Raw genomic sequence first — 21,392 nt, 5'->3', positions numbered from 1 at the left:
TCTATGATGACGCAGATTTTAACAAGGGTTATGACTCGTCCAAGAGCGAATTCACCGACATGATTGCTTCCGGAATCATTGATCCTTTCAAGGTTGTCAAAAACGGTTTAGTTGATGCTAGTGGTGTTGCTTCCTTATTGGCAACCACTGAGTGTGCTATTGTTGATGCACCAGAACCTAAGGGACCTCCAGCTGCTGGTGGTCCTCCAATGGGTGGAATGGGCGGAATGCCAGGAATGGGTTTCTAAGCTCATAGCTTCGACATTGAAACTAGTCGTAAATATTGAATACTCCTCTTTCGTTGTAAATAGTGTATGTTGAGGAGCTTGATTACAATAGTGAATTGATATTATGTTCTCTTACTTTGTAAATGTAGTTGTATCGGAGAGGAGCTTAATAATAACGTGAAAATATAAATATAATTTCCAAAAATTTACATGCGTACAAAGCTATCAAAGGTAAAAAATATAGACTAAAGATGATTATATACTTTTAGTCCATTATGTTTGAGGAGATATACGCTGATAGTAACAAATCTAACAGTAAAAAAAAGAACAAGCAGTTGCAGTTTCTTCTTTCTAGATATATAGAGCTTGAAAAATTTCAAGACATCAGCAATGATGCCAGATTGACAACTGAACAAAAGAGCCTCTTGAAGAAGAGAAGAAACAAAAGAAAAATCTTACAAGGCATTCACGAAGATCGCATCAAACGATATAAGCCAGAAGAAAGTTATGAAACTTGGCATACTTCAAATACTGCTAGAGATGATGAGCATCATGATGATTTCCTCCCTAATGCCCTAAATGAAATAGAAAACAACAGACCAAGTGATGATGAGAATTATGAGAATGATAATGGTGAAATAGATGATAAAATAAAGAAGTTTAACAGCTCATTCGATATTTCAAGCAACTGGACAAAAGCACATTTTTTGATAAGAACAAAAGGACTTGAGGTTTTACCTATTGAAAATTACGAAAATGCTCCAAATCAAAGAGTGAATGTAATGAAACAGCATCTTGATAATTTAAAGATGCTCTTACATTTAAATGTGCTTAGTAGAAAGTGGGATCTTGCCTATAAAGTCTTTTGTCTTTTAGTAAGAATACCCAAAGTCGACATTAGAACTATTTGGCCCATTGGAATAGAGATTTTGAGTAAGCGAAGTCAAGAGATAGACACTAATGAACTGAGTTCGTTATTGATATTTAAAGAAGAGAAATTTTTTGACTGGCTATCATCATTTTTCATTACAAGGCGAACAACTAGTAATTCTAGAACCTACAGAGAAATATCAGCTCCTGCTTGGAGATCAGGGTCTAAGAGTCATACCCCTTTATATGTAATTTCATCTTTATGGGAGTTGATGTTTGAAAAGAAGTTTTCAAAGCTTAAGTCCAAGCTAGAGGAGCTATTATTAGAACCACCATATAACTGTGACGGTGTATTTTACTATTTGATGGCCCTTTGTGAGCTCTCTGAAAGCATTGTTTTAACAGATAAATTTCATAGTGAAAACCAATCTTTCGGGGCTTCTCTGACAGACGCAATAGGTAATTACAACGACGGTAGAACCGAGTCTCCTTTGCACAATCAAATTTTGGAGCATATCAAAACAATGGAAAAAAACTTGGATAAATGCAAAACGTTTCAATTTTATTATCCAGTTGAGCCCTTGAATAAGGAAGTGAATCGAATTTTCGAAGTCTTGAATGTTAAGAGGGCCAATTCTTTTCACGATTCGGCTGAGGAATCTGATGACCCTGATAGCTATGGAAATGCAACGTTTCCTCTAAACTTGCCAGAAGAGACCGAGTCACCAAACGATGACGACAATGTTGATGAATTTCCTGATGATGATGGCATTGAAAGAGAATCTTCTGATGAAATTAATGCAAAAGATTCTAATGACTCTCTTTGGATTGGTGCAAATGCATATGATCCTAGTAATGAAGATAATGAAGATCAATCAAATAAGCTTGATTTCGAGTTTGATTTCGAGTGAAGTATAAAATATAAAAAGTCCTCAGAATTAATGCCATTTACTATCTAAATGAAATATTTAGTGTATTTACTTTAATTTATATGTGCAATATTTGGGGTGGTATTTCTTTTTGCACTTTCATTTTCGTCGTTTTCATTAGTCATTATATCATCATAAGGGTCCAAAGCACTAGGCTTTACTAATGTTAAATCACGATTCGATATATTCTCTCTTACAGTTAAAGTCCCTTGATGATAGTTTGAAAAGTCAATTTTGTATTCGCCATTGCCCTCTTTATGAAGAGGTAATAAAGTCCAACCTGGCGGTATGAGTGCAGAAGATGGAAGCCTAATGGTCTGAAATTCATCTGCTATGGTTGAGCCATCTGTCTGAGTAGGTGCCGTTTGGCCATTCTCAGTGACATTTAAGTTCGACATTTCAGAATCTACATTCTGCTCTCCTTCAGCCCTACGATCTGGATCATTTGCTATTTCAATGGCTTCATCCTGAAGTTCGTTAACTGCTGTGTGTCTCTCAGTTTGTTGGTTAGATTCACTTTCAAAGACTTTTCGTCTGCACATGGGACAGATTTCTGACCTTTCAAGCCAATCTTTCAAACAACCCATGTGTAAAATATGATTACATTTTAATCTTTTTGGACATCTTCTTGATGAAATTTTTTTGCCATGACTTTCCTCATATTCTTCTGCCGAACACATATCTTCACGGCATATTATACAAAGACTGTCTGAATTATCTATATCATCTTTAGACGCATTAGGTAATTGGCTTTCAAGTCTCTTTGATGCTTCAATGAAGGCAAGCAATTGAGAAAATTCATGATACACTTGTCTCAAGGATGTATAAGTGCCCTGTAGCATCGATATAGGTAAAGATAGTCCGGAATGGAACGTCAACAAATACATGAACCCCAAGTGGGCTATTGCTTTTAAGGAAGATGACAATATATCAATTCCCTTGCTGAAGTAAGGCTTGCTCTCCCACGTCCTTTCATCCTCCTCATTCTCATCATCAGTTTCATCATTGTAATCTTGGTCAGCTCTATAGTACAACAATTCATAAACATTGAATATTAACTTTGAGTTGTAAGTCAAAGATTCAACACCTTGGATTGCAAATTGAAAGCCAAATAGTAAGCACGTTACCGAATTGATTCCCTGAAAAACGTCAAAGACAAGGAACTTGGCCACAATGAAATTGAGAATTAAGAAAATGAAACTGAGCCAAAAATTCAAATTGAAGACTATGCTTCTTAACACCATTCGTTTCGAATAATGATCTTCTTCAGAACTATTAGACACCTTCACAAGATTGAAATCAAGCCTATCCACCAAAACAACTTGTATAACTTTAAAGCTGATGGAGAGACCGAGTAGAAAACAATTTAATAAAAAGTTATTATCGTTGTGGGCCAAGTTAAATAAAAGATTCAAACTAAACATAGGTATCTTTTCCACCAAATGTTCAATTTCTATAACCCTTAGCTCACCAAACAAGACATTTTGTAAAAGCTTCGTACTAAGTGCAAATGCCATGAATATAAAGTTAATTAATATACCTAATTTTAAACCATCCGTAATCTCAACTAGAAACATTACATGATTATATGATTTACTTAAAGAATCCTGTAATGACCAACTTAAAAGCCCAGTTGAGATGGTGCAATAAAGTATAAAGTATCTTATACCCTTGGATAAAACCATCCTCCCACGTCTTTGATATACGTATCTATTTGAGGTATATTATTAATTCTAATATGGATTTGGTCGTGTTGTCATATTCGCTCTACTATCAATTAGTAACCTGCATAAAATTACAACTATTCTATCTATCTATACTATTGTACAAGGATCTATAGGAGGTCATTGGCATATGTTATTGGTATCCACCAGTTGTAAAATCTTCCTCCTTTTAAGAGAAGCTCCTGCTAAGTTTTCCTGGTCTTCGTGACTCAATTTGCCCAACTGTGGGATCTTGGATTTCAGCATTATGTTCAGAGACTTTGCGGGAGATTGTCTCTTAGTGACGTTTGCCCTTATTGGTGACTTCAGTGGTGACCTGCGGACAGGGGAGCTATGCTGAGGAGATTGATTTAATGCTTCGGTATTGAAGTCATGTATGGAGATCAATTCCTTATTGACCGATTCGAGGTCTTCATTTATTCGTCTATCTTTATTCTCAATATTTTGATTAATACAGTCAAAGCTCTCCGATCTCTTCTTCATTACATCTTCAGTGGCCGTACCCATTATGTTAGTGACATTTTCTAAATTTCTCGATATGTTGCCGCTTAATAAGTGAGACAACTTATCAAATGTTTTAGATATTTCTGTCTTATGGCGTGCTCTTGCCTCATCGAAATTGTTCAAGGAGAGATCCACGTCCTTGTCTATACCATCATGTATTTTTTTGGATTCCGTTGACCAATTTAGTTGCCTCTTTTGAATTTCCTTTCTCTCATTTCCGAGTAGTCTATTTGAAACCTCAGAAATAGAACTTTCTAACAACCCACTATAGCTGGACCTAGCTTGGTTTAATAGGTCTTCTAATTTATCATTGAGTTGACGATGAACCTGGGAGATTCCATCATTTAGCTTCCCATTGATTATTTCGTCTGTCAATTTGGCTTGTCGTTCTGCCGTCAAATGATCTTCTTTAATATATCCAGATAGTTTAGCATCGGCTACTCTCAAATCGGACAAATTTTGCTTCAATTTCTTTTGGCTATTAACAAAATCCGTGCTGATCGCTTCGACTCCGTTTGTCAATGACCCAGCCTGCAGAGGTATATCATGAACTGTTTCGTTAATAGTAGAGGTGACATTTTTAATTTGATCAATGATACTGGAGCGAAGTCTGTCCAAGTCCTCACAGACTGCATTGCTCATTTTTTCTATTTCCTCATGGATGTCACTACTATTATAATTTCTTATTAAATTTTCTATCTTTTTAACTGAAACATTCAAATTCTCATTCACAAGTTGCGTCAAGTGATTTGTAGTAACCTTGTATCTCTCATTTAATCTAGTCAATTTCTTTTCCAATTCTGCAACTCTACTGTCTCTATCCACGATTTTTTGATTCAAGTTGCACGTATTTGACTCAAGATTTTTGATTTTTATTTGGGCTTCCATTAAATTTTGCTTCGAAGATTTTTCTCCTAATTCGTAGTCTCGCCGTTTCGTCTCTAGCATATCCACTTTGGACAGCAAGGCCCTAATTTTACTGTTTGTTTCCTTTAACTCTGCCTTCATTGACTCATTCTCACTAATTAAATTAGCGTAGTTGGACTCATGTAAGTAAATCCCATTTTTGCTTCTCGTAGCTTCAATATCATAGTTTAGCTTAACAATTTCTCTTGCCAAATCTTTGACAATAACTCTTTTCATGATTAAGTCGGAATCTTGTCCTGATTGAGGTAAGTTTTTGATATTTTTTGCTTTAGCTGCATAGTCTAGCGTTGAAGCTGTTTCATCGATGTTTATTTTTGCTGGTGAAACAGTAGCAATGAGGGTGGTTTTGGTTTCACCACCAATTGAATCTTGAAGCAACCTTGTCAACTTTGATTCTCTGTATGGTATATGATTAGAGCTGACATTCTTTTCGCTAAGAGAATTAATCACTCTTCCCAAGGTCAATAAACTTTGATTGATTGATCCTGCTTCTTTTGCTCTTTGGTTGATGGCTCCTGATTTTGTTATATTCTCCGACCCAGCCAAATCGACTAAATTCATTTTAGAGACCTTGAATATTTCATTATCTTTCTTTCTGTATAAGTTGATTGAAAATATTGTATGCGATCTTGAAGAAACATCGTTTAACTTTGTTGATGCAGTTTTACGTTTCATTACTCCTTTCTTAAGAATGTTAAAACCATGGTTTAAATTCAATACTATTTCTTCTTTCAAGTTTTGAATTAAGATAGAATTCGAAGATTTTTGCTTGCTTTCAAAGATCCTTAATTTTGCTCTTTCATCGTCTGAGAGTAAGTCTTTCAATTCTTCGTTGTATAATTCTATGAATGAACATTTGACTAAGTAATCATTACCATCATCTTTTTCCAAAGTTGCAAAGAGTTGCTTCAAAACTCTGGGTATAATTCCAGTATCTTCACTTAGTTCATCCAGATAATCACCACACATTGTAAACGTTTTCCCGGTTCCTGTTTGTCCATATGCTAAGATGGTCACATTGTACCCGCTCATAAATTCTTGAAATAGAGGTAATGCAACCTGCTGAAATATTAAGCTCTGGTCAGCTTGCCAACCATACACCTTATCTACTTTATAGGTTCTCGAGTTTTGTAAATCGGAAATTGCATTTGGACTAGAGGGACGAATGCTGATATATGAATCTGTATTTGAGTACATTTCATCAGGCAAATCTATTACCACGGGCGATTTCGCCGCTATTTCTCTAGAATTTCTCCCTCTACACCTCACTACTACTTGTATATTTGACATTACCTATAGTAGTACACCTTCTATGTATAATGTTGGAGTCAGATTTCAAGATACTTGTAATCGGTTCTTTGTTTGTTTACAAAATAGATATACCATTATAATTTTATGTGCAGTATTATATCCGGGATTTTTCAAACTATTTAAGATAATTGCGTTAGCCGACACTTCAGAGAGAATATGAGCATCTCTACAACCAAGCTTCAATCAAAGAAGTCATCATCGTCATCATCAATCGACGCTTTGCGATTGAAAACGATTTTATTTTGCGTATGCTGCTTTTCATCTCGAGATAACCCGTCTAGGATTTCCACTATATCTTTCTCCGTAAGCTTCCTGGCTATCGAACCCATAGAATACATCTTCACAATGTATTTTTCGACAGCATCTGCTCTGTCTGGTCGTACCATTCTGACCCGACTCAATCTTTCTCTTGCACTTGTTTCTAATATTTGCGAAAGTACAGATAACTTTGCTTCGTCATTTCTAGCAGACGACGCATCCGAAGGTTGTCCAGAACTCTTCTGCAATTCAGCCAATCTTGCCGCTCTGATGGCATTTAGTTCAGAATCTTCCATTCCGAGTACGTATTTATTCTTTGACTATCTATAAGGCAGAAAAGATTAAAAGAAAATTTAATCACAGGGCTTATGTAATATTTTGATTCTAGGCTGGGGGGAGGACGAAAATCGAAAACTGAGCCAACAGATTTAGATCTCAAGTAATATTAAAAACGAAGGGACGCTAAATCAGATAAGTATGAGTTCTGATAGATCCCATATATTAAGGAAATACAAAATCGTATTTCTAGGCGATCAAAGTGGTATGTTTAACTATTATAGCTGAATCAGTAGTGTGAAATTCGATTAGGGGCTCCAACGAAGGCGGCAAGATGATGAAAGAGGAAAGCAATGTGGAAGGTGTCACTTTAATAAAATCGTTGGTACATTCAGATGTGAATTAATTGTATTGACGGTTCATTTCGCTTGGCTGAGTATTATGGTTATTAGAATATAAGTTGCTACGCTAAGAAATTTTCTTTAACAATCTATTTTTTTCTTTGCTTTCTGGAGAGCTTGTCTTATTTTGTCATGTCGCCATTTTGTTGAACTCTATTTTCAGCATTGTTTCGTTTTGATTGTTGATACTAACTTCTTTTTTTTAGTGGGAAAAACTTCTCTTATCACTAGATTCATGTACGATACGTTCGATGATCAGTATGCAGCCACGATAGGGATAGATTTTTTATCAAAAACAATGTATTTAGAAGATAACAAGACGATAAGGCTTCAATTATGGGATACGGCTGGTCAAGAAAGATTCAGGTCGTTGATTCCATCCTATATAAGAGATTCGCATGTTGCAGTAATATGTTACGACATAACAAATAAAAAAAGTTTCATAAATCTAGAAAAGTGGGTGAATGATGTGAAATTAGAACGTGGGGATGATGTTATTATTGTAATTGTGGGTAATAAATCGGACCTCAGTAATAAGAGACAGGTATCAGTCGAAGAATGCGAAGCACTCTCAAAAAAGATTGGAGCAAAATTTTTCATTGAGACATCTACGAAGGCAAACTACAATGTGAAGTTGTTGTTTAAGAAGATCGCACAAGCATTGCCCGAGGCAAGCTCCCCAGAGAGTCATGAGCTCAACGTCCAAGATAGGTCGACACCTGACACTATTGATATCTCTGTTGATAATAACGCTAACACGAGTACGAACTCGTGTTGCTAAGGAAATTGTGATAGAATTCTTGAATTAATCATTTTACACATATTCTTTGCAATTGCATCTAACTTGCATTACTTGATAGGTCTTTGTTGATAAAAAAGCTCTCCGTTTGATTTTCTTTTAATATAATGTCTGATGTAATCTTATCTGATAATATGCAGGTGTGCACCTGAGAGCTAAACGAAAATTTTATCGTTGACTAAATAAACAAGTTTGCGTACGTATAGGAAATAGCTTAAAAGATAGATAACAATATAAAAGCAACAGTTTCTAGTGTGTTTGGATAGGTAGATGACAAATCCTGGAGATTGTAATCTTCTGAACTCAGGTCGACTCAGTTATTAAGAAGTTAAGAAAAATAATTTAAAAATAGAATGGTTACAGGTAGAGTTGAAGTTGGAGCGATTTTAGATCCCTCTCCTGGTAAGAAAGATCTAACAAATGAAGTCGAATCATCAAATGATGAGGAAATACGCGTAAGCGATGCACCTGAAAGTATGAATGATTCAGATCGTGGACATTCAGGGAGCTCTAATGATAGCCTAAGCGACAACAATGCGAAAGGAAAGAATAAGAATAAGAGGCCAGCAAAGGGAAGAGTGTTTCAATGCACTGGTTATCCTGATTGTAATATGTCATTTACTAGGTCTGAACATTTGGCAAGACATAAAAGAAAGCATACTGGCGAACGTCCATTCACATGTCCACATTGTACAAAGAATTTCTCGAGGCTAGACAATTTGAGACAGCACCAGCAAACAGTCCACGCATATGAGAAACTGATATCTGGTGGTACATTGAAGGAACACGAAGCTCTCAAAGGCTCGATTCAGCCAAAGACTCCCAGCTCGATGTATTTTGACCTGAATAATGAGACTTTTGAAGATGAAGGTGCCTTAATTTCTCCCCCGAACAGCTCTTCTCCGGCTTATCCTTATAGCTATCATAATATGCATCAATATCCGCGTGGCCAACCGAACATAAATGGGTCTTATTCTCCCCCTGCTTTTTCCTTACCTCATGTTCATCAGCTGGCAACCCCCCCACCATCCTCCCAGATTAACTTTTTGAAAAACCCTAACGTATTCAAACCTAAAAGAAGGCCAAAACCTTTGTCATTACAGCATTCATTTATAAACGATACGGGAAATAGGCTCTCGGCTGATGGCGACAATAATGGACTTCATAATAGTTTTCAATATCAAGAGACACTTAAAACTGCTCCCCCAGCTCCTAGTAGCCGAGTTCAATCTTCTTCATTTCCAAGCTTTTCCGTTTCCAATGGCCCTCGGTCTGCTTTGCTTAAACCTCAAACAGCATCGCCATTTTCACCTTTGTTTCACCAATCATTCAGTCAAGTCAATAACGCCAACAAAACTAATCGAGTACAAAAAGAGGTTACTCGTCCATCTTTTTTTCCGAGTATAAAATACTCCCAGTCAAATCAAACAACATTGCCTTCAGTTTCCGAATTGACTTTTTCCCAGAAAAAATCACCAAACCTTATGCTAAGTCATCTTTTGAATGATGAAGAATCCGAAGCATGTACTACTACCCTGAGGACAGAGGACGCTGTTGATAAAGGGCCAGTTATAAAAACTATGCAATAGCTGCTTATCGTCAAATGAGGTAACAAGTTTCGAACCTTTCAGACCTAATTTCCTTCGATAACTCTTAAAACTTTTACCACAAATACATACAATAATAAAATTTAGAACATCATTGCTTTAAGTTATTTTGGATAGTAGGCAATATTATAGCTTTCTCTATAATCGTTTATTCAGAATAACCATTTTGAATCCATAGAAGGATTAGAACGCTTCTTTTTTTTATTGAACGCTTGGTCGACTAATATAAGCCGAAGCCGTTCTCTGTACCTGCATAAATATACAGATTCTATTTCGCAGCCGGCTTAGGCTTAGCATAGCCATTCAAAAGGCAAATCTTCCATATCAAGAGACTCTAATTGATCATGCCAGGATTTCTTCGTTTGGTGCTTTGAGTGTTTCAAGTTTTGAAGCTCGAAGTCATTTTATGGGATAGATACTATTTTCCAGTAAGTAGGTAAAATTTTACGAAAAATTAATAAAGTCGAGAATCTACATATATTAATAAATTCTATATTTAAAAACCTAAAACTGAATGAACATATAGCCATGTTTTGACTATTTGTAGAAGCTATAAAGCCTTTGAATGCTATTAATAGTTATCTCGGTACTAAAAATACTACTGACTGAAGACACTCTCTGATTTTATCATTAATGGTGCTGGCTCTTTGGAGAGAAAGAAGTCTTTATTTGATCCCGAAATAGTCGAGGTAAGCAAAATTAGGATTAGCAATATTTGTCTATTAAATTCTAGAGCAGTAATATGACCAAAGCGAAATATTGTATCCTTTCACTTTTTTATTTAATGCATTCCTTTATCATAAAGGAGACGAGGTATTCTCTATGAAGGACCTTAGTTGGTCAACAATATTCAATTTCTGTTGTAGCATGCTGATTTCATGCTCATTAGTTTCGAAACCAAGGACTTCTACCAAATTTTTGCATGTTTCTGTAAGTTCACATAAATACTGAAAATATTTGACGTATCTCTGCCAAAGCAAGCCAACAGTCTTGTACTTTCGATTAAGTTGTGATTCTTTAAATTCCTTATTGACCTCAATGTGATAATTTGTTACATCTCGTCTTAAAGCAGGCAATATATCCTCCGTTATAAACTGATCATATTCATTTATTACTTTCAAAAGCTGTCGGTTTTTGAGGTCCTTTTGTTTCTTGAGAACTCTGAGCTTCAAATTATCCTCGATCAATTTCTTAATTCTTGGATTTGATTCCTGAACTTCACAATTCCTGGGAAGTTTAATGTCACCAAGGGAATACTTTTGGTTTAATATATGCTCTAAGTTATCACAGGTAATTTCATGTATATTAATTGGATCAGATTCATCGTCATTTTTTGTTACAGGCACATTTGGAAGCTCCAAGTTAATATCAATATGATAAGTCAACTTACTAATCAATGCCTCGTTCTCCCTAATTTTTTTAGATAACTGGTCGACCAAGTCTATTAGAGGTTCATAACTTTCAGTCTTTAATAAAAAGTCAAATGGATTATTATCATTCATCGTTATATCTTCATAGGGACTAATTGAGACGTACTCCATAAATAGGCAGATATCGCACTTAGACCAAAAAAAAAAAAACATCAAAATTGGTCAATGAACATAAATCTCTATACTAAACGAGATATTTATTGTAACTATTTATAGATCGTATAAACTATGCTCTTCTCGACATAGCAATGCTTTAAGTAAACAAGAACCCAATTCTTCAAAGAATAAATGATCCAACGTGAAAAAGAAGCTGCAGAAAGATAAGATAATATATATAGAGAAAGGTTAAGCTGCATTCGTTTTTCTTGAATGCTGCCGGTATAATTGGTGAAATCCTACTTCATTTCAAACATTGATTATCATTATTCTTGACCAAATAGGTTCAAGATATTTCAATATTCTAATTTTTAATTAATATATTTTTGTTGTTGTAACTGCGCAGATTTTCTTTCGTGCTTTCCCTTTTTCATCACTTGTTTCAATGCTGAGCTGTCCAAAGGATCTAAAAGCTCAAACAGGCAAAGTAGCTCTTCACTAACGCTCATAACAGCACCCCAGTTGTCAAATTCGCCACAATAGTTTGGAGCTGAAAAAACCGTCACTAAAGTTCTGTCATTGAAAAATTCGTAGCCATCCTCAACAACCATATGGGCCCGACATACAAGATCAAAACCAAACTTCAGGAGAAATTTGTTGATTGCGACTTTTGAGAACACGTATGACACTCCTCTTTCGTTATCTTCCCATTCATTCACGGTATCAGCAGGATCAGACCACAATAGGTCATTTAATAACCCAAAGTCGGGTACATCTGTTGGCCTTGCGATGTTTCTTATTTCATCCATAGAATTCAAGACAGGCGATAAGCCACCATGAACACAAAAAATCTTGCCAGCAACAATTGCAGCTATGGGCAAAGTATTGAAAGTATCAATAAAGAGTTTCCATGTTTTAATATTGCACCTTCGTTTACATTCATCGTAAAATCCATAAACCCTCGTGACGTTAGCACATTCATGATTGCCCCTTAAAACAAAAAAGTTCTCGGGGTACTTAATTTTATAACATAGCAACAAAAGAATAGTTTCTAATGATTGCTTTCCTCTATCAACGTAATCTCCTAAAAATAAGTAATTTGTCAGAGGCGGAAATCCACATTTTGTGAATATCCTTATTAAATCGCCATATTGGCCGTGAACATCACCCACAACTTTAACAGGAGGCGACAATTCTAGTAAAGGTGGTTGCAGTAAAAAAATTTCTCTAGCTCTAGCGCATACTGATTGGATCTCAAAATTCTTTAAACAGATGTTTTTCGTTCTTTTTCCACTATAGCCAGCATCAAGTAGTCTTTGGATCAAGTCTTCAACGTCTATGCTATTCGAATTTTGTGAATTTACATTATTGCTAGAACTTGTTCTGCTACTCACTTTCTGGATTTCGTTTGTTCCAAATTTGTTTTGTATACTAGAGTCCCCATAATTACTTGAGCTACTCTTTAAACTATTATTTGAGGAACCGGCGGAATTGTTATGAATGCTTCCATTTATGCTTCTTGAAGATACCGAATTTGCATCTGAATTATTATGCGGGGATAGTGATATGTTGCCATCCTGTTTCGTTATTGAATTTGATCCGGTTGTCTGTGGAGAAAGGGGATAGTTGTGTAAACTTGATTTTGACGTAGAATTATTCGTAGAAGTTCTACTTATATTGTATTCTGGAGTGTCATTTGATGTTGTCGCAGGAGAAGACTTTGGTGAATTTGTAGATGGAAATGAATGATATCTTGGTGACATAGCTGGTGGTTCCAAGTTTCCACTATTTCTGCGTATTAAAATAGGCTCCATTGGTTCCACTTGCATCATTGAAGGAGGAAGTTTTAAATTTTGACTATTTGAAATGTTCAAGTTAGAAAAAGAACCTGACAAATTATTAGAGGAATCATTTCTCTGAAAGTCATTTCTTTGAAATTCAGTTCCACTAGAAGATGAATTCTTCCTCGAAAGGACCTTTGGAGATTTTGCTCCTTTCTGGGGCTCCGCTGACTCATCTCTCAGGAATGATTTTCTCGATCTAATCGATCTTGAAGACTTAGCAGAATTCAGTGTATCAGATCGTGTCAAAGGTTGCCCTCGTACATCCTTAGGTTTCGATGTGTGGTTGCCCATGCTATAATACGAACGTTTAGTCTATAATGTTCACAGAACCTTCCACGTACAGAAAGATGGCCACAAAAATCTTAGATAAACTTAATCGCCAATAAATTGTCTATACAACTAAGGCAATTAAGTAATTCTGAGAATATTGCCTCTATATCTTCGTAACTTAGATATTGGGACCCTGGCTTTCAATTGATTCACCCTCATGTACATTGCTAAGGTTTGAATAAGGGTGGGTTTGCCCAGACAAGACTGCATATAAACAAAAATCTAGACACGCCTCTACTGACCACAAGGTATTGTATATAATAGTTGACCGGGTAATCAATTTCAGAGATGGAAGACCCTTAACATCGGGGTCAGTTTATGTACTCCTATTAGGACAGACACCGCTTTAGGTAGGAGCATCCGATAAGTGGCTTAATAGAAAAAAAGATAACGAATGGGACCGCGTTTCCGATCCCCTCTGCCTGGGGGATAAATAGAGGATCAGACCACCCTTCGCCTACAGACGTCGATACATCAGAAAGAAGACTAACAGGTAAGATTTTTGTCGGAAAGTACTCACTAAATTCTAGTTGTACTCCCAAACTCATACAATAGTTATCACAAAGTAAATTTACAGCTTATTTGCTACACAAGGTTTCCGTTTTCATAATAGATGAACAATAATGTTTTCGCAGGGTTTCGAAGAACACCATGAAGGAAATGCTAAGGGAAAACCCCGACTGCCACAGTCTCAGGGTGGAGAAGTTAGTGTTAATTCGACCGTGAAGGGTTGCGGTGGGATTAATGCTAGCAGCGCAGTCTCTACCCTGAGACTAACAAATACAAAATTAAATCGAAACGAAAGCGCAGACTCGATCACAATCAGCAGGGATTTAGATGTCTCTATCGAAGTTGCCAATGTAAGGGACTATCATAGGATAGCTAAAACTCTTCTGATTGCGTTTGAGGAAGACCCATTTACCAACTACATTTTAAATACAGAAACTAAGTTGGATCCTCTTAGTAAAAAGGGGAAAAGGAAGAAGGACTTAATGCTTGCATTCTATGAATGTCAGGTATTGGAATGTTTTCATCTAGGAGGTATGATCATTGTGATGAAGGACAATAGTTTGGAATCGGATCTTGCTCTGAATCACATTAAATCCAAAAACCTTCCCTATTTAGGCGTTGCTTGTTGGAACAAATTAGAATTTGATCAGAGCAGCTTCGTATACGACTATACGGAGTCGCTTGGAGTATTAGATAACATTAGGCCTTCCTTCTTAAAGTTGAGTGTATTCTCTGCATTGGCGAAATGTCGCCTGAGATTGAAGGAAAAATTACCTTACTTAGCTGAGGTTAGAGATAAAGTCTTGGGAGATACGAAGTTGAATCCAACCGGTGATACGGTTTGGTATTTATCTGATGTTGGTCTCTTACCTTCCATGCGAGGAAAGGGATTAGCAAAAATATTGATAAATCACTTCATAAATAAGTATGTTGACCAAGTGCCGAATAGTTGGTGTTATTTAGAAAATTCCAATCCAAATAACAGAACATTCTACGGAAAGTTAGGCTTCAAAGTTGCAACTACTTTTGCAATTAATAATGCGGATGAACTGCCTACAGGTGAAAGTATTTGTTTAGATGCTATGATTAAACATCCTAGGTACAAGTTCTCGTTAAACTTTCAAGCCGTTGAATTCTTAGAACAACCCTTGACCACTATTCAAGGAATTGCTTCTTAGTACGAAAATTTTGATTTGGAAGCATAATTGCTTCAATTTTTTTTAAGTTTTTGTTCTTGGTTCCAATTCTTGGCTACATTGCTCCTTCGGTTTTATTCTTTTATCCAATTTGTTTAGTCTTTCTTCGTGAACTTATCATAATTAAGTTCCGTTGTATATTTCAATATACTTATGGTTTGTTCGATAATTGTAAGATAACCCAAACCCGCATTGAAAAAAAGTTCGTAAATAAAAAAAAACATTTGATTTGCAAAGTCACGGCTAGGAAGAAAACTAAATGCTAAAAAGAACGATCGGACAAAATAAGAACTATTATACGCATTGTAGTTTCTTCTGCAAACGATATTTTTCCTCGAGTTTTAAGCTCTCAAAGAAATCGAAAGATGAAGGGAAAGAAAACGAACTTTATTTTGGTCGATTTACAAAAGCTGAGTACGATGAGGCGAAAAAGAGTATTATAAATCAAATAGAACTGCTTGAGAAAGAAATAAAGGGGGATATAAATGTGCGTGAAAATATAAGTAAAATGCCTAGTTTTCCTGCCGCTTCTAATGCCAAACAGATTAAGTTGGAAAATTTGACGGATATTTTATCGGAAACTATTAAAACTACGGGACCGATTTCACTATCAGCTTTCATGAGGCAATGCTTAACACATCCAAACTTTGGATATTATACAACTAGAGATCCTTTAGATTCAAATAGTGGTGATTTTATAACTTCACCCGAGATATCATCCATGTTTGGCGAAATGATTGGAGTCTGGCTCTACAGTACATTTTTCAAACAGGGAAAGCCAGATAAAGTCCGCATTATAGAGTTTGGTCCTGGAAAAGGCACACTAATGTTTGACTGCTTGAGCTCGTTCAATAAGTTAAACAAGAGTAAGGTTAGTATTGAAATTATCCTAATCGAAGCTTCAACTATACTACGAAAAGAACAGTGGAAGCTATTATGTGGGGAGGAAAATCTGTTCACAACTGACGATCAAGGATTCAATGTTTCTACTACAAAGTGGGGCCAAAAAATCAAGTGGATGGACACTGAAAAGGACATTGCAATTAAAAATGGAATTACTAACTACGTCATAGCACACGAATTTTTTGACGCTTTGCCTATAAAATCATTCCAAAAGACTGAGGATGGGTGGCGAGAATTACTAGTTGAGCATTCACCTAGTGTCAAAAATACGCAAATGACTTTGCCGTCCGCCGACAGCGCTAGTGATAATGATCAAAATTTTCTTCAGACAGAATTCCATTTGACCATGTCTCCTAAAGAAACTCCATCTTCTATGTTACCTACGCTAAGTCCAAGGTACAAGGATATGCCAGTTGGTAGTCGGATAGAAATCTGCGCGGACGCAGAACTCTATATTCTGAAAATGGTACAACTCTTGTGCAATCAAGAAAAGCTTGGTTCAGTATTAATAATTGATTACGGCTCGAGTGAAGGGATTCCAGACAATACTTTAAGAGGTATTTTCAAGCACAAATTCGTTTCCCCATTTGCTAAACCCGGTGACGTTGATTTATCTGTTGACGTCGATTTTGAGAATTTAAAGCTCCTTGCTTCAAGGTTCTGCGACGCTTTTGGTCCCAGAGAGCAAGGCGATTGGCTTCACGAGCTTGGCATTGGATATAGAGCAGATCAACTTATAAAGGCGAAATCTGGAAATTTCGATGCACAAGAAAAGATTTATAATGCTTATAAAAGATTAACATCCAAAGAAAAAGACAGCATGGGAAGATCCTATAAATTTCTCTGTCTCTTACCAAAAGATTCAGAACTGCCCTTGGGCTTTGGTGGTGTAGTGTGATGGCCTTAGAAAATGCATAAAGTGGCGCATCTCATGTATCCCTTTTAATGAGCCATCGCCAATTGTCAATTCCTTTGAATCTTTTCACGTTGCTGCGAGACATTTCACCATAGCAAATGCAATAGTGCTTTAGAAGCAACCTTATTTCTTCAACTTCATCTATCAATTCGAGTTTATTGATGCGAAGGAGCTCTTCGTTATCAATCCAAGGAGATTCGTTCCCATAACCACCGATATCACACATATCAGTGAGACGAATATTTTTCAAGTGACAGACACTAAATAAAAAGTCACATCTTGATTGTAATGTTGGAAACTCATTAAAAGTTAACAAGTTTATTCCTCTTTTGGATAAATTGTCTTTCATTGTTACACCAAAAGGATCATCTAAAGACATGGGTTCATATGTTAAAAATGCTAGTACGCAGTTAGATTTTTGGAAAAAATTGTTCCAAAACTTTACAATTTGCTCATTTTCTAAAGGTGAAACATAACAAAGTGCACATTCACTTAGTATTAAAGTAGGCAAGGATGTATTCACATAGGGCAAAAACTTCGCTTCACCAATAGAAAAATCTTTCAATTGTCTTAAGTCCATTCCATAAAGATGATAATTATTAGTATGCAATTCAGATTCGTAATTTTCGAAGTCCTCTTTTGAGTTTATTTCGAAATCTCTATCTCTATCTTCATTATATTGAACTATTTCCTTGAGTGAGGCGTTCCCGAAAATGGCCAATAACTTTATCTTTGCAGACTCTGGAAAGTCAATTTCGTGATAAGTGACATTGCTATTAGCTAGATAATGGAAGCATCTGGTATCTGAGCCTCCTCCCAAAGATATAATCTGACATTTGCCAAATTCTTGAATAAATTCGTCTATAATTAAATTTATCAGCTTAGTTCTAAAGTAGGTACCTCTATTAATCAATGGCATCTTTTTCTCGCCAAAGGAGCTTTTCAAAGTCCTGTTAGCCGATAAATTGCTATAACCAGCACAATAATGAAGGTAGCTCCTGTAGGATTTAATCAACACATCAATATATGGATCTGGAGGTGCAAAGTAAGATTTATTATTTGCACTGAACCTACAGCTTAAGGCATCTAAATCGGTTGACCTTATAATCTTTTCTTGCTTTTCGGCAGGTGAAAGCATTATATGGTTCGTCAAAAGGAAGTTTCGCTTACCTCAAGAATATAAAATTTAATAGTCGATACCGGTCGAGTCTATTCCCGAACTACAATTACATACTATTTATTCTTTTTTTACAATTACCCACCAATTATCTCTCTCGTAGCCTTCTTCAACTACCTGACAATTTCCTGCTTTCATTGCATCATCTCGAAGCTCACCCTTTTTGTATAGATGATAAAAACGGTATTTCGTTTCTGGTTCTTGATTCAGCTCAGGATCGTCTTGGTTCTTCCCATGTGTTTCCTTTTCCTGTTTCTTTTTAGTCTTGCTCTTTCTTTGTAAAACCCATGGCACAAGCACATCTTGAGCATCGCCATTTTTATAACCTCTTCTGGATGTCTCTTGTTCTAGTGCCCAACAATAAATTAGTAGCCTCCCACCTTTTTTCAATTTTGTAAGTATACTTCTAATAGCATCAATTCGTCTTAAATCTGTAGCGAAATGATGTATGACAGCAATAGAGATAGCAAAATCAAAGGTTGCGTTAGGATGCGGCAAGTTCAAACCATCTGCGATGAGAAGATTGAAAGAACCTTTTGATATTTCGTTACCACATTCGATAAGACCGCTAGACCTATCACTCCCTATTATATACAAATTTTTATTGACCCCTAAGTACTTGCCATTACCACATCCAACATCTAGACCTACTGAATAATCCTCTTGGCTGTTAAGGAATTTTTCGACTATGGGCCATGGTTTATACCGGGTTTTTGAAAAGTGAGACGCAATTTCATTATAAACCGCATGAACATACTGGTCTTCCTGGTCATTTATGCCGAGACGCTCGGGAATAGGCAAAGATGGAACTGACATCGAAAGTGGACCTGGTAATCAAAGTAAGACCCTTACACTTCTTGATACTTTTTTTTTAATATCTTCTCATCACATGACTTATATTTCTACCGTTAACATATCTGCAAATCATCAGCATTGAATTCTTCCATGTTTCGAACATTAATTGAATGATATTTAAGAGCCTTAGATTTTGGTTTATCACGTCCGTGATAGTGCTGTTAGTTCTTCCATTCTTACGTGCCTCTCAACGTCAAGACGAGGTTCAAAAATTAGTTGAATTGAAGCACTTTATTAATTCTAGCCTTGAGATCACTTTACCAATATACGTTCGCTTTGGGGATTATGGTTTTCAATTTCCAGATTTGGTTACTGCTACACAGATTCAGGTTGATACTGAATTGCCGAAGGTTAGTAAAAAGAATTTGAAAGTTAAATTGGTTGATAATTTAGAATTAGGTCAAATCAATAGGAGCCAACCTTATGAATCTACTTACGATGAACAGTACAAGGTAGACTTATTCTTTTCAACAGATAACACAGTTGGAATGGACTCTACAGATATGACTGCGTTTGTGTTTTATAACTTGGATGCAATTAGATCAAATGATCTACCTTTTTTCCTTACTCAGACCGTTATTTATCATTTATTGGATTTCGAGCTCTCTATGTCCCCTAAGGTTGATCATTTCAACTACTTCCCTACGCCCACTTTGAACTTCATATTAGTTGATAATGACAGTGAGACTGATGTAGTGAAGCTCAAAGGAATTATAGAAGGACTACTCTTTGATTTTCGAAAGCATTTAAATTCATATATGAATTTCACTATTCAAACATCTAAAATTGAACCAGAGAAACTCTTAGAAGTGGAAGAACAACCTAATGCATATAGCGAAAGTATCGCCAAATTCGTTATTTCACATGAATCAAACCAAAAAGTTGTTACAGAAAGATTCGATGACGACTTTTTCACTTTCTTTTACAATAATGATACATCCTCTAAATTTGTTGACCAAGATAGAAACATATCCTATTCGCTACAAGCTTTGATTGAAGAAAGCTTGGGATTTCCAGATGTAAAAAAAAGTGTTACCTTAAAACAACTGGTGATGAAGAGGCATAGAACTATAGAAGGTTTAAATGCCATAATTGATAATTTTATTATTTGCTTCAATGAACGAAATGAAAAAAATGTTAGGCTATTCGATGGTAAATTGAAAGACCATCTTGAAAATCTCTCCACCCTTTTGATTGATTTGAAAGAAGATGCAAAGCCAAACTGGGGAGATTACCTTTTACGAGTCTATAAGCTCAATGAAGATATTAAACAGATCAGATACCAATTGGATGTATTATGAATTCCTGTCTATATATCATATATTGCGGTGATATATTATAAGTGGTTTTGTGACACTTCTTTATGCAATCATAATGTATAAATCCAGCTTCGAAGGCTTCGATTACTAGTAGCATGTAGTATATTTTTGATTATGTTGAGTGAAGATGAAGAAAACCTTAGCGATGTAAAGTTAGATGATGATGATGAAAAATTGATACATAGAGTATTCTATAGCTTCTTGGGACAGGATGCTGGTGTGTCTCAAATTGATCAAACGAACGATGGCCGAGAGAGCTCGAGAGAAGACAGCGATGAATTCTCTGATTTATCTGATGTGGATGATAAAGAACTTATTAATAAATACAAGGAGCTTAAGGGTCTGGGGCCAAATACAAACTTGTCAGAACAAGAAAAACAGAGACTCATCATTTCAAATTTGTCCGACGACCAAATGGAAAGGTTTGAGGCATATCGTCGAATGACTGTAAATAAACCGAGCCTTAAGAAAGTTTGCGGTGGAGTTCTTGGTCATTCGTTGCCTCAAAATTTGACAGTCGTTCTAGCTGGTCTATCTAAGCTGTTTTTGGGCGAAATAATCACAAGAGCCCAAGAAGTTAAAGAACGCGACGACAAAGCAAAGCTCAAACAAGACATCTTTTTAAAAAGAAAAAGGAACCTAGAGAATATGAATAAATTGGCAGATGGCGAAGAAATAGATCAAGATGATCCGAAGTTAGTATATAGAGGAGACATAACCAGCCCATTACAAGCTGAACATATTAGAGAAGCCTGGAGACTCTACAGGTTAGAAAATTCTAGCTCTTTTAGCTCCCAATGGAAAGCACAGGGTGATAGTGATGGAAAGATGTTTCGGTAGAACAACAATTTTCATGGTCGCACGTCGACGTTAAAAGGATACTGCAAATAATTGATTTCTACTTCATATTACGATTAAATCCGAACGAATGAAGGGTAGCTACTCTAGTATCGTGTAAACAGCCAAATAAAATAAAGAACCAA

General features: G+C 36.0%; 15 protein-coding genes across 15 annotated transcripts; 8 read left to right on the top strand and 7 right to left on the bottom strand.

Moving 5' to 3' along the window:
• Nucleotides 1-59: 59 nt before the first annotated feature.
• Nucleotides 60-248, top strand: PRCAT00002192001 (uncharacterized protein; the record flags this gene model as incomplete). Its single annotated transcript, XM_062952032.1, has 1 exon — nucleotides 60-248. The coding sequence occupies one exon, from the start codon at nucleotides 60-62 to the stop codon at nucleotides 246-248; it is 189 nt and encodes a 62-aa protein (XP_062808975.1).
• Nucleotides 249-502: 254 nt separating this feature from the next.
• On the top strand, nucleotides 503-2,008 carry RRN11 (Rrn11p; the record flags this gene model as incomplete). The annotated part of the gene is made up of 1 exon (XM_062952031.1): nucleotides 503-2,008. One exon carries the CDS (start codon nucleotides 503-505, stop codon nucleotides 2,006-2,008), a length of 1,506 nt encoding a protein of 501 aa, XP_062808974.1.
• Nucleotides 2,009-2,079: 71 nt separating this feature from the next.
• On the bottom strand, nucleotides 2,080-3,711 carry PRCAT00002190001 (E3 ubiquitin-protein ligase; the record flags this gene model as incomplete). Its single annotated transcript, XM_062952030.1, has 1 exon — nucleotides 2,080-3,711. One exon carries the CDS (start codon nucleotides 3,709-3,711, stop codon nucleotides 2,080-2,082), a length of 1,632 nt encoding a protein of 543 aa, XP_062808973.1.
• Nucleotides 3,712-3,870: 159 nt separating this feature from the next.
• Nucleotides 3,871-6,471, bottom strand: KIP1 (Kip1p; the record flags this gene model as incomplete). The annotated part of the gene is made up of 1 exon (XM_062952029.1): nucleotides 3,871-6,471. The coding sequence occupies one exon, from the start codon at nucleotides 6,469-6,471 to the stop codon at nucleotides 3,871-3,873; it is 2,601 nt and encodes an 866-aa protein (XP_062808972.1).
• A 200-nt stretch (nucleotides 6,472-6,671) lies between these two features.
• Nucleotides 6,672-7,046, bottom strand: PRCAT00002188001 (uncharacterized protein; the record flags this gene model as incomplete). Its single annotated transcript, XM_062952028.1, has 1 exon — nucleotides 6,672-7,046. The coding sequence occupies one exon, from the start codon at nucleotides 7,044-7,046 to the stop codon at nucleotides 6,672-6,674; it is 375 nt and encodes a 124-aa protein (XP_062808971.1).
• A 616-nt stretch (nucleotides 7,047-7,662) lies between these two features.
• Nucleotides 7,663-8,208, top strand: PRCAT00002186001 (Rab family GTPase; the record flags this gene model as incomplete). Its single annotated transcript, XM_062952027.1, has 1 exon — nucleotides 7,663-8,208. The coding sequence occupies one exon, from the start codon at nucleotides 7,663-7,665 to the stop codon at nucleotides 8,206-8,208; it is 546 nt and encodes a 181-aa protein (XP_062808970.1).
• Nucleotides 8,209-8,579: 371 nt separating this feature from the next.
• Nucleotides 8,580-9,815, top strand: BCR1 (transcription factor BCR1; the record flags this gene model as incomplete). The annotated part of the gene is made up of 1 exon (XM_062952026.1): nucleotides 8,580-9,815. One exon carries the CDS (start codon nucleotides 8,580-8,582, stop codon nucleotides 9,813-9,815), a length of 1,236 nt encoding a protein of 411 aa, XP_062808969.1.
• Nucleotides 9,816-10,630: 815 nt separating this feature from the next.
• Nucleotides 10,631-11,335, bottom strand: PRCAT00002184001 (uncharacterized protein; the record flags this gene model as incomplete). The annotated part of the gene is made up of 1 exon (XM_062952025.1): nucleotides 10,631-11,335. One exon carries the CDS (start codon nucleotides 11,333-11,335, stop codon nucleotides 10,631-10,633), a length of 705 nt encoding a protein of 234 aa, XP_062808968.1.
• Nucleotides 11,336-11,730: 395 nt separating this feature from the next.
• On the bottom strand, nucleotides 11,731-13,494 carry PPZ1 (salt homeostasis regulator; the record flags this gene model as incomplete). The annotated part of the gene is made up of 1 exon (XM_062952024.1): nucleotides 11,731-13,494. The coding sequence occupies one exon, from the start codon at nucleotides 13,492-13,494 to the stop codon at nucleotides 11,731-11,733; it is 1,764 nt and encodes a 587-aa protein (XP_062808967.1).
• A 662-nt stretch (nucleotides 13,495-14,156) lies between these two features.
• On the top strand, nucleotides 14,157-15,221 carry PRCAT00002182001 (uncharacterized protein; the record flags this gene model as incomplete). The annotated part of the gene is made up of 1 exon (XM_062952023.1): nucleotides 14,157-15,221. One exon carries the CDS (start codon nucleotides 14,157-14,159, stop codon nucleotides 15,219-15,221), a length of 1,065 nt encoding a protein of 354 aa, XP_062808966.1.
• Nucleotides 15,222-15,498: 277 nt separating this feature from the next.
• PRCAT00002181001 (uncharacterized protein) lies at nucleotides 15,499-17,040 on the top strand (the record flags this gene model as incomplete). Its single annotated transcript, XM_062952021.1, has 1 exon — nucleotides 15,499-17,040. The coding sequence occupies one exon, from the start codon at nucleotides 15,499-15,501 to the stop codon at nucleotides 17,038-17,040; it is 1,542 nt and encodes a 513-aa protein (XP_062808965.1).
• A 31-nt stretch (nucleotides 17,041-17,071) lies between these two features.
• On the bottom strand, nucleotides 17,072-18,196 carry PRCAT00002180001 (leucine carboxy methyltransferase; the record flags this gene model as incomplete). The annotated part of the gene is made up of 1 exon (XM_062952020.1): nucleotides 17,072-18,196. The coding sequence occupies one exon, from the start codon at nucleotides 18,194-18,196 to the stop codon at nucleotides 17,072-17,074; it is 1,125 nt and encodes a 374-aa protein (XP_062808964.1).
• A 99-nt stretch (nucleotides 18,197-18,295) lies between these two features.
• TRM9 (tRNA (carboxymethyluridine(34)-5-O)-methyltransferase) lies at nucleotides 18,296-19,051 on the bottom strand (the record flags this gene model as incomplete). The annotated part of the gene is made up of 1 exon (XM_062952019.1): nucleotides 18,296-19,051. The coding sequence occupies one exon, from the start codon at nucleotides 19,049-19,051 to the stop codon at nucleotides 18,296-18,298; it is 756 nt and encodes a 251-aa protein (XP_062808963.1).
• Nucleotides 19,052-19,200: 149 nt separating this feature from the next.
• On the top strand, nucleotides 19,201-20,391 carry PRCAT00002178001 (uncharacterized protein; the record flags this gene model as incomplete). Its single annotated transcript, XM_062952018.1, has 1 exon — nucleotides 19,201-20,391. The coding sequence occupies one exon, from the start codon at nucleotides 19,201-19,203 to the stop codon at nucleotides 20,389-20,391; it is 1,191 nt and encodes a 396-aa protein (XP_062808962.1).
• A 132-nt stretch (nucleotides 20,392-20,523) lies between these two features.
• On the top strand, nucleotides 20,524-21,249 carry PRCAT00002177001 (uncharacterized protein; the record flags this gene model as incomplete). The annotated part of the gene is made up of 1 exon (XM_062952017.1): nucleotides 20,524-21,249. One exon carries the CDS (start codon nucleotides 20,524-20,526, stop codon nucleotides 21,247-21,249), a length of 726 nt encoding a protein of 241 aa, XP_062808961.1.
• Between the last annotated feature and the right edge of the window lie 143 nt (nucleotides 21,250-21,392).

Source organism: Priceomyces carsonii, assembly GCF_900007245.1.
Source record: "Priceomyces carsonii strain CBS4050 genome assembly, scaffold: Debaryomyces_carsonii_scaffold_2, whole genome shotgun sequence".
Taxonomy (NCBI): Eukaryota; Fungi; Ascomycota; class Pichiomycetes; order Serinales; family Debaryomycetaceae; genus Priceomyces; species Priceomyces carsonii.
The sequence above is the reverse complement of the archived record's forward strand: the minus strand, read 5'-3'. Positions and strand labels throughout refer to the sequence as shown.